The sequence below is a fragment of the Oreochromis niloticus genome, linkage group LG15, assembly GCF_001858045.2.
Source record: "Oreochromis niloticus isolate F11D_XX linkage group LG15, O_niloticus_UMD_NMBU, whole genome shotgun sequence".
NCBI classification, from domain to species: domain Eukaryota; kingdom Metazoa; phylum Chordata; class Actinopteri; order Cichliformes; family Cichlidae; genus Oreochromis; species Oreochromis niloticus.
In genome coordinates, this window is record NC_031980.2 from 23727288 (window position 1) to 23742133 (window position 14846).

A 14846-nucleotide genomic window follows, 5' to 3' on the forward strand; every position below is an offset into this window, starting at 1 on the left:
TACATATCAGTATAGGAGGATGCATGTTGGAAGTTTGAGGGAAGGTGGGATAATTATTTCTGTAGCACTTTAGAACAGTGGCGTTAATTAATATTAATATTAAAATTAACACAGTCAGCTTACCCTGGAGGGAGCATGAAACAAAAAATCTCTGGGTTAAATTTTATGTATGTATAGGTCTGGGGTAAATTTTGAAGTAAGTGTTTTTTATTTGGTACTTTGGGATCAGTAAAAGGTTTTAGATGTTGTCTCTGTACATCCTGTAAAGGCTGCAAAGGAAATTGGTGCCTCTTACCTGATCAGAGTCAGCTGATGTTTTTTTTTTTTTTTACAAGAACATTAGCATATTAAATGAGGCCATTTTACCTTGATTCTATTTTTCAAATTTTTTTTGAATTTTTCAGGTCAAAGCCCCTTGCAGTAAACCAGTGAGGGTTGGAGTTTTATGCATTTTTAATTCCCATTTTTTCAGCATTTTTAATCTCTTAGAAAATCATATGTCCTGGAGATATCCACGTGACAATTTTAGGGCTGAAAAATGTATTTAAACTCTGTTAAAAACTGCAAAAACCAACATATGAAAATTTAAACCAATTCCAAGATTGACAATCTAAATCACAATAACAAGAAACTGCAGTAATTTAATATCGATGAGGAAGAGGAACAAAAGCAATCACTGGTAACCTGGATGTTTAGTCTGTCTTTTGATAACTTTAGAAACGTTTAAAAACGGAAATAATGGGTAGATTTTAAAAGGGCATATCACCACAATATGAGTGAAGTGGTGATTGTTCCACTGTTGTTGTCATCTTCTAAATTTCAGTCAAAAAGGCAACACCATAGTTTTGTAAGTTCGGGATTGTCATGATTCGGCTGTGTGGCAGGCAGGAAGTGGACCCAAACGCAAGCTCGCGGAGGCAGGAATAAACTCAAAACACAGCTTTATTGCTGGACAGGAAAACGGCGAAGCAAACTGACATGAAACTAAACTGGGAAACAATACACTGGTACACGGAGAAACACACGGCCATGAATGAGGGAGAACGCGACACTGACACAGGGAAACGCAGGGTTTAAATACACTGGGAAGTAACGAGGGGGATGAGACACAGAAGGGGAGCACAGCTGGGAGAAATCAGAACTGACGAGACGAGGGAGCAAAGTAGAATACACTCACAAGAGACATGGACCTTCAAAGTAAAACAGGAAGTAGAACAGACGCAAACTAGACTAGGGGAGATGGAGCAACTAAGAAACACAGAACAACAACAAAGAGACACAGAGGGCAGCTATTAAATACTCAGAACTAAAGAGAATACAAGAAGGCCAAACTAAGACACTAGACTAAAGAATAAACTGGGGGAACAAAGGGAACTAAGACCACAATACAAAACTCAGAGACACAAGAAACTCAAAACACTGGGTCACTGACCCAGGACCATGACAGGGATAGTACTTTCTTACGATTACACACTTCGCTCTATCCAGGCACTTCCCTCGCCTGATAAAAAGCCATCTGAAATAAACCGTTTCCTGCTAAGTCCTATTATATTTCCAAACTTTCCAAAGTTTGTGTGTGAAAACAACTTCAGTAAACCTTATTGTTAGGAATTATTGTCTTCTGTTTTGTTGTTTACCATGAATCCGTCTGCAATCTCAGGTGATCTGAATCTGTTACTCAAGGTTTCTCCCTGGTGTGTTTACATACCGACAGCCATCACTGAAGCTCTCTCGCTGCCCTCCACAACATCTGGTGGGAAGGTGAAGGTAACGTTTCTGGAAAGGCTCATCCCTGACGGTGAAAGCTCAAGCAGCAGTGAGGTGGAGAACGACTGTTCGAGACCTTCGGCCTGCAGAATGAACGGACGTGCAAAAGATGAACACAAAAAATGGTGAGTAAGAAATGGGAAAGGCAGAGCTGTGAAACCAGGTCAACATTTCTTTAGTTACAGTGGAGTAGATGGCAAGGATGGGTCACGTTAGCAGACTTCCCTGCCTGTTTGTGCTTTAGATGGCTGACAGGCACTTTACAAACAGGATATGACACGTTCAACTTCCACCGTCACGATTTCACAAGTTATTTTGTTATCTGTCAAAACATGGAAAATGCTCCTTCTCAGTAAAAGCTAATAGAGAGGTTCGGTGTCCCTCAGGCCTGAGTCACACAGTCCTAGAGACCAATCAGTAACCCCATAACAAGATCTAGTCAGACTAAAGACTAACAATGTAGTAGTCTTATAACAGGGTTGATTATAACAGAAGTTCATATTCTGATAATAAATTCTAAGCATGGGTGTTAAAGTTCTACAAAAATAAATGTATTTTTAAGCCAAATTGATTATTTGAACTGTTTTGGGACTGTGGGATTTTTTAAGTTTGCACCTTAACTAGCACCGTTGTGTTGACAAAGTCAGACACTGCATCCGACTTGGCTTTCACGGAGATGGGGATCTCCCCGAGGACCAGCGGCCTGATGGGAACGAGGACCGTGGCTCCACTTTCACTCTTCACAAACACCCGATGAACACCGGGCGTAGAGGGCTGCTCGTTGTCTGGGAAGATGAACTCAAAGGTCTCACTCTGTGCAACAGTGACGGTGACCTAACGACAAAGGCACAGAGCGATCACGTTTAACATGACACAAAGGGAGTCGGAGGAAGCCAAGGAGGCCTGTTCTTTCATGAAGGGTTTAAAGAACGTATCAACTTCTCAGTGCAGAGTTTTAGAAATACTGATGCCACCTTAGATTATGGCAACCTGACACGTAGAGAAACCCCAATAAACATTGGTTAAACAGAATTTTGCATTTCAAAAGACGCACATATATGTGTGGGAAAGGTCACACAGTATTTTGAGTGTTCTCAACACTCTCAGTTCAAAGAAACAAAGAAACTCACCACTGATACTAGCAAACCTCAGCAGTTACAATCAATTTGCCACCAAGATCCTGGATACTGAGCTGGAAAGCAGCCACCCTTCTATTATACTGTCTGCTTATGGTTCCTCTAGGTGGCAGCATCTTACAAAAATCTAACTCTGCTCTATTTTGATTTTATTAATGTATGGCAGACAGAGACTGCCAAAAGTATACAACAATTAATTAAATTTATAAAAAAAAAATATGGGAAATAATTACTCTATAAAAAAACATAAAAAGAAAGCACACACTCTTAAAATAACAACCAATAAAATAAATAAAAACAATAAAGAATTTTCAAAGGTTAAAAGCTGTTTAATTATTAAAGAAAAGGTTTTCTCTTAAAGTATATTTTGAGGAGTAATTCTTTGATGTCCATATTTATATTCCTAGATTTTATACCGTACATTCTTTAGACCATACATTTGAACATTTTTTATTTTTATATATGTACTTTTCTTTTTTTTAATTTATTCATTTAAGTTTATTTTTGGCAGTCTCCATAATAAAGCTAATTTAACACCGTACCAAGGGTTAAAAATGACCCATTTGTCTAATGCTGGCAGACTCAAACTAACGTATATTAATGTACACTAGCCCGTGTCTGAGGTGAAGCAGATTCACCTTCTGGTCCTGTTGGAGGTAGTTGAACAGAATGATCTCCAGCAGCAGCTCCTCTCCCCGGATGATGAAGGCCGGAAGATTTAAGGACAGGAAGAAATCCTGGAACACTGTCAGCTGCAGGAAGGTTGCATAGAAAACTTGGTTACAAGAGATGCTAATGCTAACAGCTACTGCTCACATTAATAAGCCAAAAGCCATGCTGTGAATAAATCTAATAATAGAGGGTTAAAAATAAAAATTAATTAAATATATAAACCTTAATACCTCTGCTGGTTGCTCTACAATTCCCAGTCCCAGATTCTCAGACATCACAAAGGCGGTGGCAGTCCAGGTTGTGATGCTGTCCGGTACAGTTAGTGCTATCTCCTTTGTGTTTGAATTACTGCAACAAACGGCCAAAAGAAATGAACTTTAAATGTAAAAAAAACTGCATCTAACCTTTGGGTTTCTGAAGAATCATACCGTGCAGGTCATCAGCTTTGTTACAAACAGTATGTTTTTGTTTACTGACTTAAAATGTTAGGTGTTGGAGGTGCGTTGTGTTGGAGAAGAAAGTTCTGAAAAACTTAGATCCCGACCATTATCTATAGGATCTCTGACTGTTTGTGGCTTCACCTTCTTTGTGTTGTTTGAGCCTTGGTTTTTCACCACAGCTTACTCAGCGTTAGCTTGGTAGTATCTTTTATCTTTTCATAAGTATGAATGTATGTATGGGACATCACCTCCTAAGGTTATATGCCAAGGTAACAACAAAAATAACACCCACTCACATCCTGGGCCATTTGACCTCAGTAAATCACATGTTCACCCGAAACCTTGGCTGATTGTGACCCACACCTGTTTTCACACCTTGACTCATGTGATTAGGTAGAGGGTCAACAGGGGGTCCAAGACCCTCTTGGGGACACCACGGTTTAAAATCTGGGACTCTCCACCAATTAATCTTGGAACTGAAGAAACTTCTTGGATTAGAGGTGAAGCATCTTCAAGGAAACTTAAAGACGTCCAGATGCTTTTCTTTCCAAGCTCCTTAGACTACAATGACCTGGATGAATGAGAACCTTCACAGACAACAAAAGTAGAGGCATTTCCCAAGCTATAAACATGTTTATTTCTGCTGTTAACTTTGGGGTCTGTGGAAATTATGGGGCATTAGAGGAACTGCATTTCTTGACAGCCTCTTGGCCTCACTTCTGCTAAGTGGACTGATTGAATTCAACATCTCCACCTGTTTTATTCCTGCTATTGTCTTTTGCAGTATTTTTAATGCAACTGTCTCAAAAATAATGTGACCTGTGTTGTTATATCAACCGTTCAAGAAAATTGTGCTTTCTGTTTGTGAAATTCTGGTGTCTGTGTGCTGCAGCCTTGCAGTTTATATAAAGTTTTAAAATGTTTGTTTAAACTCTATTTTTCAATATGTAGAGTAAAGGTCACATGAAACAGCAAGAGGCAAGTGATTCTACAGTCTGACACTGAAATATCACCTCGTGTTGGTGTCTATCCAGATCCAGGTCTCTGGAAAGTACCATCGCACACGTTGTTCCTTTTGTTGCTCTGCACGTAAATCCTCTGTCGCAGTAGCGTAAAACATCATCTCCCCTGCTGTTTAAAAAAAGTTTCAGTCACATCAGCATTACAGATCCACAATGATTAAAATGTTTGATACTGTTTAACACTTACGGAAGTCGTGCATTATTTGATACATTGCGGCTTTCAAACTGGCATCAGTGAAAACCACAAGATCACATGACTGTACAAAAAAAAACAACTATCATTACATATTATTAATTTTTAAATAAGGTGAAGACTGTCCATCTTCCCTTAGTGAAAAAGAGGAAAACCAAACCAAAACTCTATGTTATGAGTTATAGGTAATTACAGAAATATTAAACATGCCCAAATATTGAAATTATGGCTTCAGTGTATAAGTGAGTTAAAAGCTCAGGCGCCAACTGCTCTTAACACTCAGGTTCACGGTTGTTTCTACTCTTGGATCTGTTTGATATTATATCTGTAAATATGAGCATCTAGGGCACACAATGACCACAAAAGGCCCTCCCACCTAAAAACCTGTTATAAGATAAATGAGGATTATTCTTTGACTCAAACAAAGCTTCTTGAGGCAAAGAATAAAAATTTGGATCTGAAAATGAGCAGAATTGGTCCTTTTTAATCACTAAATAAACAGATGCGATGTCTCTCTGTGGAGGCTAACCTTAAAAACAGAGTGTGGATCCCCCATTTTTGGCATTTCATTGTTGCCGTCAGCCATGGAATCGCCAAACTCCTTCATCTGCTTCATCACCTGAAAATAACACCAGCAATATCAGAGCTGCCACTGTTAAACCTTCTAAAACCAAACAAAGCAAAGTGGGACAGAAACAAGCCCTTATTGTTTAAAACCAGCTGACATGTCTAATAAAAAAGTTCAGCCTTGTTAAACTGATACTTGGGTGGGGAGGCAGGTTTGTTTTCCCAGGCGAACCTGAAGGGGATCATATACCAGGAAGCATATGAATATAAAAGGCAGAGAACATTTAGCTGGAAAACAATAAACTAGAAAGGACCCCAATGAGATATGGAAGCTTCTAGTATTCACAGGTTACACTGTTGTAAACAATAAAGCATGTTATATGATCAACAACAGTCTGTACAAATGAAAAACAGATGACTCAAGGCTCCAAGTTGGATCTCTCAGACTAAGGGTCAGATTGAAGTCACAGCGAGCTGCCTCACTTTGTAGTCACAGGACCAGGCGCCTGTGACCTGAACTCCTCTGTATGCTAACGAATTCTGGAGTCCAATTTCAGGCCATCAGTCTGACAGCTAAAGTTTGGCTCAAACTGGGTCACAAACCAGGAGAATGATTCCAAGCAAAGCAGCAACATCAGAATGGCTGAAAAAGAAACGAATCAAGGTGTTGGAATGGACCAATTAACATCCAGACCTGAACCTAATTGAAATCCTGTGGTGGGACCTTAAGAGAGCTGTGCATAAATGAATGCCTGCAAAATTTCGATTAAATGAAGCAATATTGTAAAGTAGAAGTGAATCAAGCTATTTAATCGTGAGGTAAATGTAGTTTTACTGTAAAAACTTTTATTTTCACATGTATACATACAGTTCTTATCTTAACATTTTACATAGGATTTTTTAAAAATAGGACTTTTGTATGCAGTTGTGTAGTTATTCTTATGTCTAATCAGCTGTTGAGGATGATATGTCCAAATAACTGATACGTCTACAATATTTCACTGAAGCTAAACAGAACCTGCATCTTTTCTTTGACATACCAAACCTTAATGCCACACTATGATGATCTACTCTGTGCTCATTTTAAGGTTTGACAATTATCATAACAAAGAGATGCTCATGCTACAGACAATCAGTGATTTAGCAGGTCTGCCCACCGTCTCCTGGGTGATGTCATTGTCTGATCCTGCCCAATGTGTCGCCTTGTCAACCACCAGGATCCCGACTACTGAGTTGGGCTCCAGTACATTCACCTTCAGGGTGACATCCTCAGCTGGGCTCTTTACAGCACTGCTCCAACTAAGAGACACCTGCCAATCACAGGTTGATTAGTCACAAATTTACAAAAGTACTATTTGACTTTTCTTATTTCCTGTCATATATGTCCTGCTCTAATTGTGGATGTTCATATTAAACATGGACACAAATTTTAAACCATCATGTAAAAACAAGTAATCTCTGTGAGCAAAAATGTGAGATTTCAAAATTCAGAGGCTTGTTTTTTTTTTTAACTCTTTGATGTGTATGACATCAGTGAGAAGTATATATGCCAAATGTGGTCATCTTAGGCACAAACGTCCTGCCTACTAATTAGACAAAGTCAGCCTGAAAAGCTAAAAACAAGATCCAGTCTAAGATTTAAAAAAAAGATTATTTTGAACTTTAATAAAGTCCAGGAATAAGTTAGTTAGAATAGTTAGGAGTTAAGTGTAAAGGTCCAGTCAGATCATGTCTTAACTTAAGAAATATATTCACAATAACATAATAAAGAAATATTATTCCTGGTTGTGAACAGATAGTCACAGGATGTTCAGAAACACAGACTAGCATTATGCCACAGGCTAGCAGAAGATATAAACCTCAGTGGGATGAGAAATGGACTCCAGAGCAAGAGGTCACCAGTTCATGTTATCTTTGCAGCTTATGTCTTTTTATGAGCTTTTAGGCTTTTTCACAAAATACAATATTTTGGTTGTTTTTTCTAATTGCTAGAAAGTCAAAGAAGGACACCAGGCAGAGGGTAAACTTGTTTCTCCAACACTGACACAACTTTCATTCAACTTTTCTTTTTCTTTTTTTTTTTAACTAAGACTAGACATTGAGAAAAGCTGACGGTTACTCACTGCTGAAATGTTTGCTGGGAAATTATTAGCATGTAACGTGGATTGCTTTTTCTTCATTGTTTTTTCCCACTTCATAACTTCATATTCACACAACTCAAGAGAAAAATTTGATTATTTTCAAAGAAAAAAATGAACAATGAAAAGTCACCTGGTTTTGTAAAAACTGGCGGATTGGCAGCTGGATTGCATCATTGACGATCTCTCCGCTGGGGTGCACACAGTAAACGATGATGCAGGCCAGAGGAGCCCAGGAGACTTCTGGGACCAGAGTCAGATCAGCAGAGCCTTTCCCAGCAGAAATCACCTGACCTCTTGACTTCACCTTTACACACAAGATACAGAGGGAAGGTCTTATAGGAAGCTGGAAGCATACATTCGTCTTTCTTTGCTTACAGCAATAAACTGAATACTTAAAACTTCTGATTTGTCACCACTACCAGAAAACAAACAACTTTCTACAGTTGGAAATGTGCTTTATTTAAATATTAATCAAATTCACTACAAATTAGACAAAGTTTAATAATATTTGATGCTTTTTTCATACCAGGTAGTGAACCTCATTCAGTGGAAAATTACTTTCAATGTGCAGCAGAAGGGGCGAACCAACCTGAAAGAAGGTAAAATGGTGACGTCACATATGAGTATAAATGTTCTACAACCACAGTCAGTAATTGGCCGTAAATGTGTTTTTAAGGTGGAAAAGTCTTTCTAGAAGTCTCGCCATCTTGACACAAGCGGTCACTTAGAAGCATTTACTAACTTAACTTTAATTTGAATCATAGGCAGGACATAAAAACTGAATGTGTATAATTAGAAAGCAAATGTAAATAAAACAAAAGGTTATTAGAAAAAACTTTTTCTAAGTGCACAGTACAGTACATGTGATTGAGGTGTACATACATCACCTAAAGGACATCTAAGGTAACCATAGACTATTTAGCATATTACCTCTCATTAACTGCAGCATGTTTACAATGCTGACACAAAGGTAATTTTAATTAGTTCCTTGTATTCTTCAGCTTTACCTCGGGAGGTGTGAAGGGTTTCTGAATCTGCAGGTAGCTCTCACTGGGGGATGTGTAGCTTCGCTGTATATATAGATTGCTGTGGCTGTCCTCAAAAGAAGCCTGAGAAGAAAAAAAGAGACTAAAGATTTTAAATGTAATTTGAAATCATGATCGTGCTTTTGGGTTTAATTTCTGTTTTAGTTAACACCGTAAATATTTTTCATATTAATTTGTTTATCTATTCAAGTGTCATTACTTTTGTACATGATTTTCTTGTCAGGTTTGGCTTTTTCACAGTAGATTACTTTATTCCTGCCTGTAGCCATTAGCACTCTCCACCTAGCAACTACAGAATAAAATAAGCTTTTTAGGTACAATATGTGAGTACCTAAAATCCTGCTGCTAAATAAAAATACATTTAAGCAAATAAATGATGAAACATGATGAAATAAATGAAACACATAATTTTGTCCCTCCTCTATGCAGATGAGACACCATTTTATATTTCAGCGTAGTGCAATATGTCCTAAGACTTGAATGCATTTTGCCATTTCTTTCGATATAAATACATAATATTGAAAAAATATCAGCAGATGTCAATGATCTATCTACAGAGTATATTTGTTCAATTTAATGTTGACCAGTACATTTGAAATCATATGTTTAGCTGTGCAGTGACTCATGTGTTAATTAAAATTGAAATATTAAATTGAAAGTTACTAATTCTGTATTTTTTTTTTCCAAAATTGGATCCTAAATTAAGAAATAAGCTGTGTCTGAAAGGAAAGGCTAAATAAATAAAGTAAAACAATAATAATTTTCAAGATTTCTTCTTACTAAAGGCCTTGTTACTTAATCCCACATTCAGACATTTTAAAGTCAAATTTTAAAATAATCTGTCTTATAATATTTAGACAATGAAGGTATTATTGTATAACTTACATCAATACTGAGCATGTCTGTTTCACTCATGATTTCAATGCTGAAAGGTATGAGTCCATCTGCAGGGACAGGAAACTTCATTTCTTTAGGTAGCATCTCGTTTGGACTTTCTGAAGTTCCTGAACCGTCTGATTTTTCAGGCTCCGTGTCGATCACCATGTCTCCGATCCAGGCCCAAAATCTTTGCTCTTGCTGAATCACTGAAACTTTAACAAACTTTTGCCGATCCTCCAGTGACAGTGGCTGGTTGTTGTATGTGGATATTTTCAGCTACAAAATTAGAAAAAAAATTAGCATAAGAGTTTTTTACATTAACACTGGAATATCTGTACAGCTCAGACTCTGCATTTCACTTAAATGCTGCCTTCTTACCCTGGCACTGAAGGTTAAAGAGGGCCTCAATAATTTGTGATATTCTTCAAAGGAGACTTTATATCTGGTTTTTGAGAAACCTACTTTTGCCGTACTGTTATATGTAATGCCTGAAAAAGGAGACATAGTCACAGGAGTCAGCACCACGAACAAGAAAAAAAGCTGGTTAGATTCCAAAAAATAATTTAGAGTATCTCCCTGACTTTGTAATTTAAAAAAAAAACTATAGCAGTTTAAACTCCCACAGTAGAGAGCAAATCCAGTGCATCTGAAAAAAAAAAATACTCACAACACTTCACTTGTTTCAGATTTTGTCATGTTACAGCCTTATTATAAAATAGATTAAATTCATTTTTTCACCTTTGTCATTATGAGGTACACGCAACACCACATAACGAAATTTGCTTAAAATTCAGGCAAATATGTCATATGTCGTGATATATTTGCCGTGAGCTTAAGTGCATCAATGGTCCCATTAACACTATGCATCACATAGTTGTGAGTGCATGTCAGGCCAACCAAGCCACGAAGTCCCAGAGATTGTCTGTAGACCTCTAAAACAATTGTAAAGAGGCACAATCTGGGGTAGCGTACAGAAAAAAAGTATTGAAGGTCCGAATGAGCACACCGACTCCCCCCATCCAACCTAATGGTGGAGGTTCTGTAAAGAAGAATGGGAGAAACTGCCCAGAAATAGGTGGCCCAAGCATGTGGCACCATAGCCAAAAAGACTCGAGGCGCTTCAACAAAGTATTGAGCAAAGGCTATGAATACTTATGTACATGTGATATTTTTATCTTTTATTTTTAATCAATTTTGCAGACGTTTTCAAGCAAATGTTTTCACTTTATCATTACGGGATATCGTGTGTACAATTTTGAGGTGAAAAACGATGTTTTAATATCCAATTTGGTAATTAACTTTGAAATTGTCATCAACATTAAATATTTTACATTCCAACTAATTTCTGGAAAACTCTGCACACCTGAGTAAATTTCGGGAGCATGAAGGGGAAAAAACTTTGTAGAGAAATATATAAAATAACCTCCACACACTGTCCCTCTTTGCTCCGTACCTGACGAAGGTCGCACAGACCGAACGTTGTAACTGAACACAAATAATGGTAAGTGAGACAGTGTGCAGAAATTATATTATATATTTCTCTACAATATCTCAGCTAATAAAATGAGAATTTAATCTTAACTGTCCTGTATCTTGACAATCAATTAAACATCAAAATAGTAGGAGAAGTCAGAGATAGTCTGGTGTTTTTATCTGAATTACACCTTAAGGTTTCAGGAGGCCGCAGAAGATCAGATTTTTCGCTGTAATTTTGTCTGTTTTTTATGAATGTGTTTTCTTCAGAACTCATTCAAAACAAATACATGGATTAAATAATTTAATACGCGCTGATTTCACAAATGTTAAATATGAGCTTGGACACTGCCTGGAATAAAACTCTAAGCCTTTAATGCTGAAATTTATAAATAAAATCTGAATTACCTGTGAGGTGTTCAGTCACATGAGCCACAACTGTTACATCCTCAGCGTTTCCCTCATAGTACATCATTTTGGAATCATTTCTCATTTGGAAATAATCAGGAGCATCAAATGTGAACCTTTCAGTACCATCAATCTAATGAAAAGGAACACTGTTAATGTGTTAAATCTATGATGTTTAAGTTTAAATAAACTGTATGTTCTCAAATGTTGTATTCGGGACAGGAGTTCTTCAGTCAAAAATGATTTAATCAATATAAAGAGAAGAAAATTAGTAATCTTAAGCTTTGATATAATAAAACTATCATGCATGTTGTATTATCAGTTTACAAGACAGTATAAATTTATGTTTATACTACATTTAGAGATATTTTTCACTGTTCAGAAAACTTAATATTTATAAAAAATGTAATTAAAAAATGCTTTCAGTCTGTAATTTTATTTTAAATTCAGATAGTGGGAGAGCCTATAATGATAACCGTACAGCTGAATATTAAAGGAATAATTACACAATGATTCCACTGACATACGAACCTCTCTGTCCTCATAGTAAAACTCGACAGTACCGTGAAAGCGATAAATGAACGTCATATTCAGGTGTCCCTGAACGGGCTTCCCGTAAGTGTACCTGTGGATGGAAAGGTCATAAATAATCCTGAGGAGCAACTTTGTTCACACACAAACTGGATCAAAGTCTCACTTTGCTGTGACGGAGCCCTCCACAGCGTCCTCACGGTAAATGACATCCGGAGCATTGATCACAACCTCAAACTTTGGCAGCACTGCAACCAAAAGACACACACACATGGTGGATATTCATATCTTGTGGGGACATCCAATTGACATAATGCTTTCCCAAGCTGCTTACCCTAATGAAATATGAATGCCTAACCCTAACCCTTACCCTAACCCAATTGTAACCCTGTTACTAAAACCACATTTTGAGTCTCAAAAATGCCTTCAAACTTGTGGGGACCAGGACTTTGGTCCCCATAAGGACTGTTGATCCCCACAAGTATAGTAAACTTCCTATTTTTGGTCCCCACAAAGATATGAATACACGCTCACACACACACACACTGAATGGATATGTGTTTTTATTCTTCAAAAGGAGGAAGCTGTACATGTAATGCTGATAGAGAAAACAACCATACCATAATGCGACACAGTGAAGTACTTCACACTGGAAATGTCCTGCAACACACAGAGGAGCTTTATAACATCACCTCTCTATGTTCTTTTTATAAGGAAAATCTATTCATTCGTTCTTTCACTCAGTCTGACTTTAACTGGTGTGTATAAATGTTACAGCCACATGGAGGCGCCAGAAGTCCCCTTCACATTCACAGCACGAGTCGTGAGTTACTGAAACTTGAGATAGTTGTTTATATGAAAGGGACTCTTGCCTGTGCTGTTATTTATCTGTTTGATTGTTCCGATGGAAGCTGCCCTGTTACTGCCTCATATTTTCATGCAAACATGGAGATGTAGAGGTGAGACATTTTTCATACTGTGCATTATTTATAGGTTTCCTGTCAAAAAGATTAGTGCCACTGACCACATGAACTTCTTTGCACAAAAGATCTGACTTTGGCTGAAGCAGTCAGTGGTCAGGTGGATTAGATTGAATTATCAGAGGCTTGTCCAGCTTAATTACCATGCAGAGGTTCACCTGTTAAAGGACTTACTTTCACTGTAGCAATGATGCTCCACTGACCCAGAGGAGGGTTTTCGGACAGCTGAAACTCTTTGGACACAATGCCAAGGACGCTGTCTGCAGCCAGCCACTGCCTGAGCAGGTTTCCCCTCGGATCCTGGACCAAGAAGACCGTGCTGATCAGAGGATTTTCAAAACTTCAGTTTGTGCTTTGAAAAACGTCCAGCAAGTTTAGAGGCAAGTGACGGATTTAGCCACCAATGCTGACGAATGCTAGTGAATGCTACTGAATCCTAGTGCAAAGAAGAAAGTTCATGACTGGAAATTAATTTATTAAAATGATGCTGATATGAATATGAAGTATGTGTAACGGAATGAACTCATCATCCAATCACCCAGACCTGATGCAGAAGTTGTCCAAGTAAAACTCCCCTCAGATCTTTTAAAAATAGTCTTTGATTCTGCCCTCTTGTCCTCTCTTTTGGTACAATAACCTCAGTCTTACCCTGATGATGATGTCCACGGGGCTGATGAAGGGCTTCCCATCAGAGTGAATGGAAACAACTCTGATCTTCACCGTCTGCCCAGGTAAGTACATTACTTTGTCTGTTTGAATGAAGGTGGCGATATCTTCGAGGTCCAAGTAGAGCTTTGTGGAGCTGGAGAAAACCTGGACTTCTCCTCTGTGACCTTTGACCTCCAGTATGTAGGCCTCCCAGTGATTGGGCTCGCTGTCACGAATCTGCAAGAATTCAACATGGAAGGAAATTCATCAACACTTAAATGACAAACAGTCACATTATCATCTTAACAAATTTAATCTGACATACAGAAAAAGCAGGTTTTGAAAATGCTCCAAGTTTAAAGTTCAAAGTTTCTTGCGTGTAATCTGAACCGTGGAGGACTGAGAGCTCGCCTGTGGTCCAGATGAGAGAATTAACCAAAATCTGCTAAACATCTGTTTGAATTTTACCTGATCGTATCTGTTTGTGCTCTAAAGAATCTGAGTTACGCCTCTCCTCGCCAACCTGCTCTCAAAACAGAAAACTGGTCTTTGTTCTGGGCTCTGGACTTTTACCAGGAAGTTGCTTTTAGAGGCCACAAGGGGGCATCCAAACCCACAATTTCAGCTATGTTTTTAAAGCTGAACTGTAAAATATCCTGTTTTCAAAAAGTAGTCCAAAATGTTATTGTTTATTTTCTAATGATTGTGTGTCATATTTAAAAAGAAATAAGGCACTTATTAGCATACTGGGACATAGTAAAAAGGTATGGTAAGTGCAAACAAAAAATAAAACTGACTTAAATTGTAGTAAGCTCAGACTGAATTTACAAAGACTGGCCTTTGTATTTGTTACAGAGGAATTTCTTACTTACAGGCGGCAAAGTCAGTAGGGTGGTTGAACCTTTAGAAAGAGAATTTCACAGTGAGGTTAGAGCTATAATTA

General features: G+C 37.8%; 1 protein-coding gene across 4 annotated transcripts in view; it reads right to left on the reverse strand.

Moving 5' to 3' along the window:
* Positions 1 to 14846, reverse strand: part of cd109 (CD109 molecule) — a 29464-nt gene that overhangs the window by 13850 nt on the left and 768 nt on the right. Inside the window, exons 3-22 of one of the 4 annotated variants that reach the window (XM_005452424.3) lie at positions 14776 to 14804; positions 13904 to 14140; positions 13430 to 13555; positions 12896 to 12935; positions 12442 to 12523; positions 12276 to 12369; positions 11745 to 11877; positions 10242 to 10351; positions 9870 to 10139; positions 8946 to 9047; positions 8465 to 8527; positions 8069 to 8242; positions 6955 to 7107; positions 5760 to 5849; positions 5225 to 5294; positions 5029 to 5143; positions 3806 to 3923; positions 3542 to 3655; positions 2383 to 2601; positions 1709 to 1850 (exon numbers count right to left, since the gene is read on the reverse strand). In XM_005452424.3, the coding sequence (XP_005452481.2) occupies positions 1709 to 1850; positions 2383 to 2601; positions 3542 to 3655; positions 3806 to 3923; positions 5029 to 5143; positions 5225 to 5294; positions 5760 to 5849; positions 6955 to 7107; positions 8069 to 8242; positions 8465 to 8527; positions 8946 to 9047; positions 9870 to 10139; positions 10242 to 10351; positions 11745 to 11877; positions 12276 to 12369; positions 12442 to 12523; positions 12896 to 12935; positions 13430 to 13555; positions 13904 to 14140; positions 14776 to 14804 (2481 nt within the window). The other 3 variants (XM_013272206.3, XM_025898976.1, XM_025898977.1) reach the window with 3 other exon arrangements.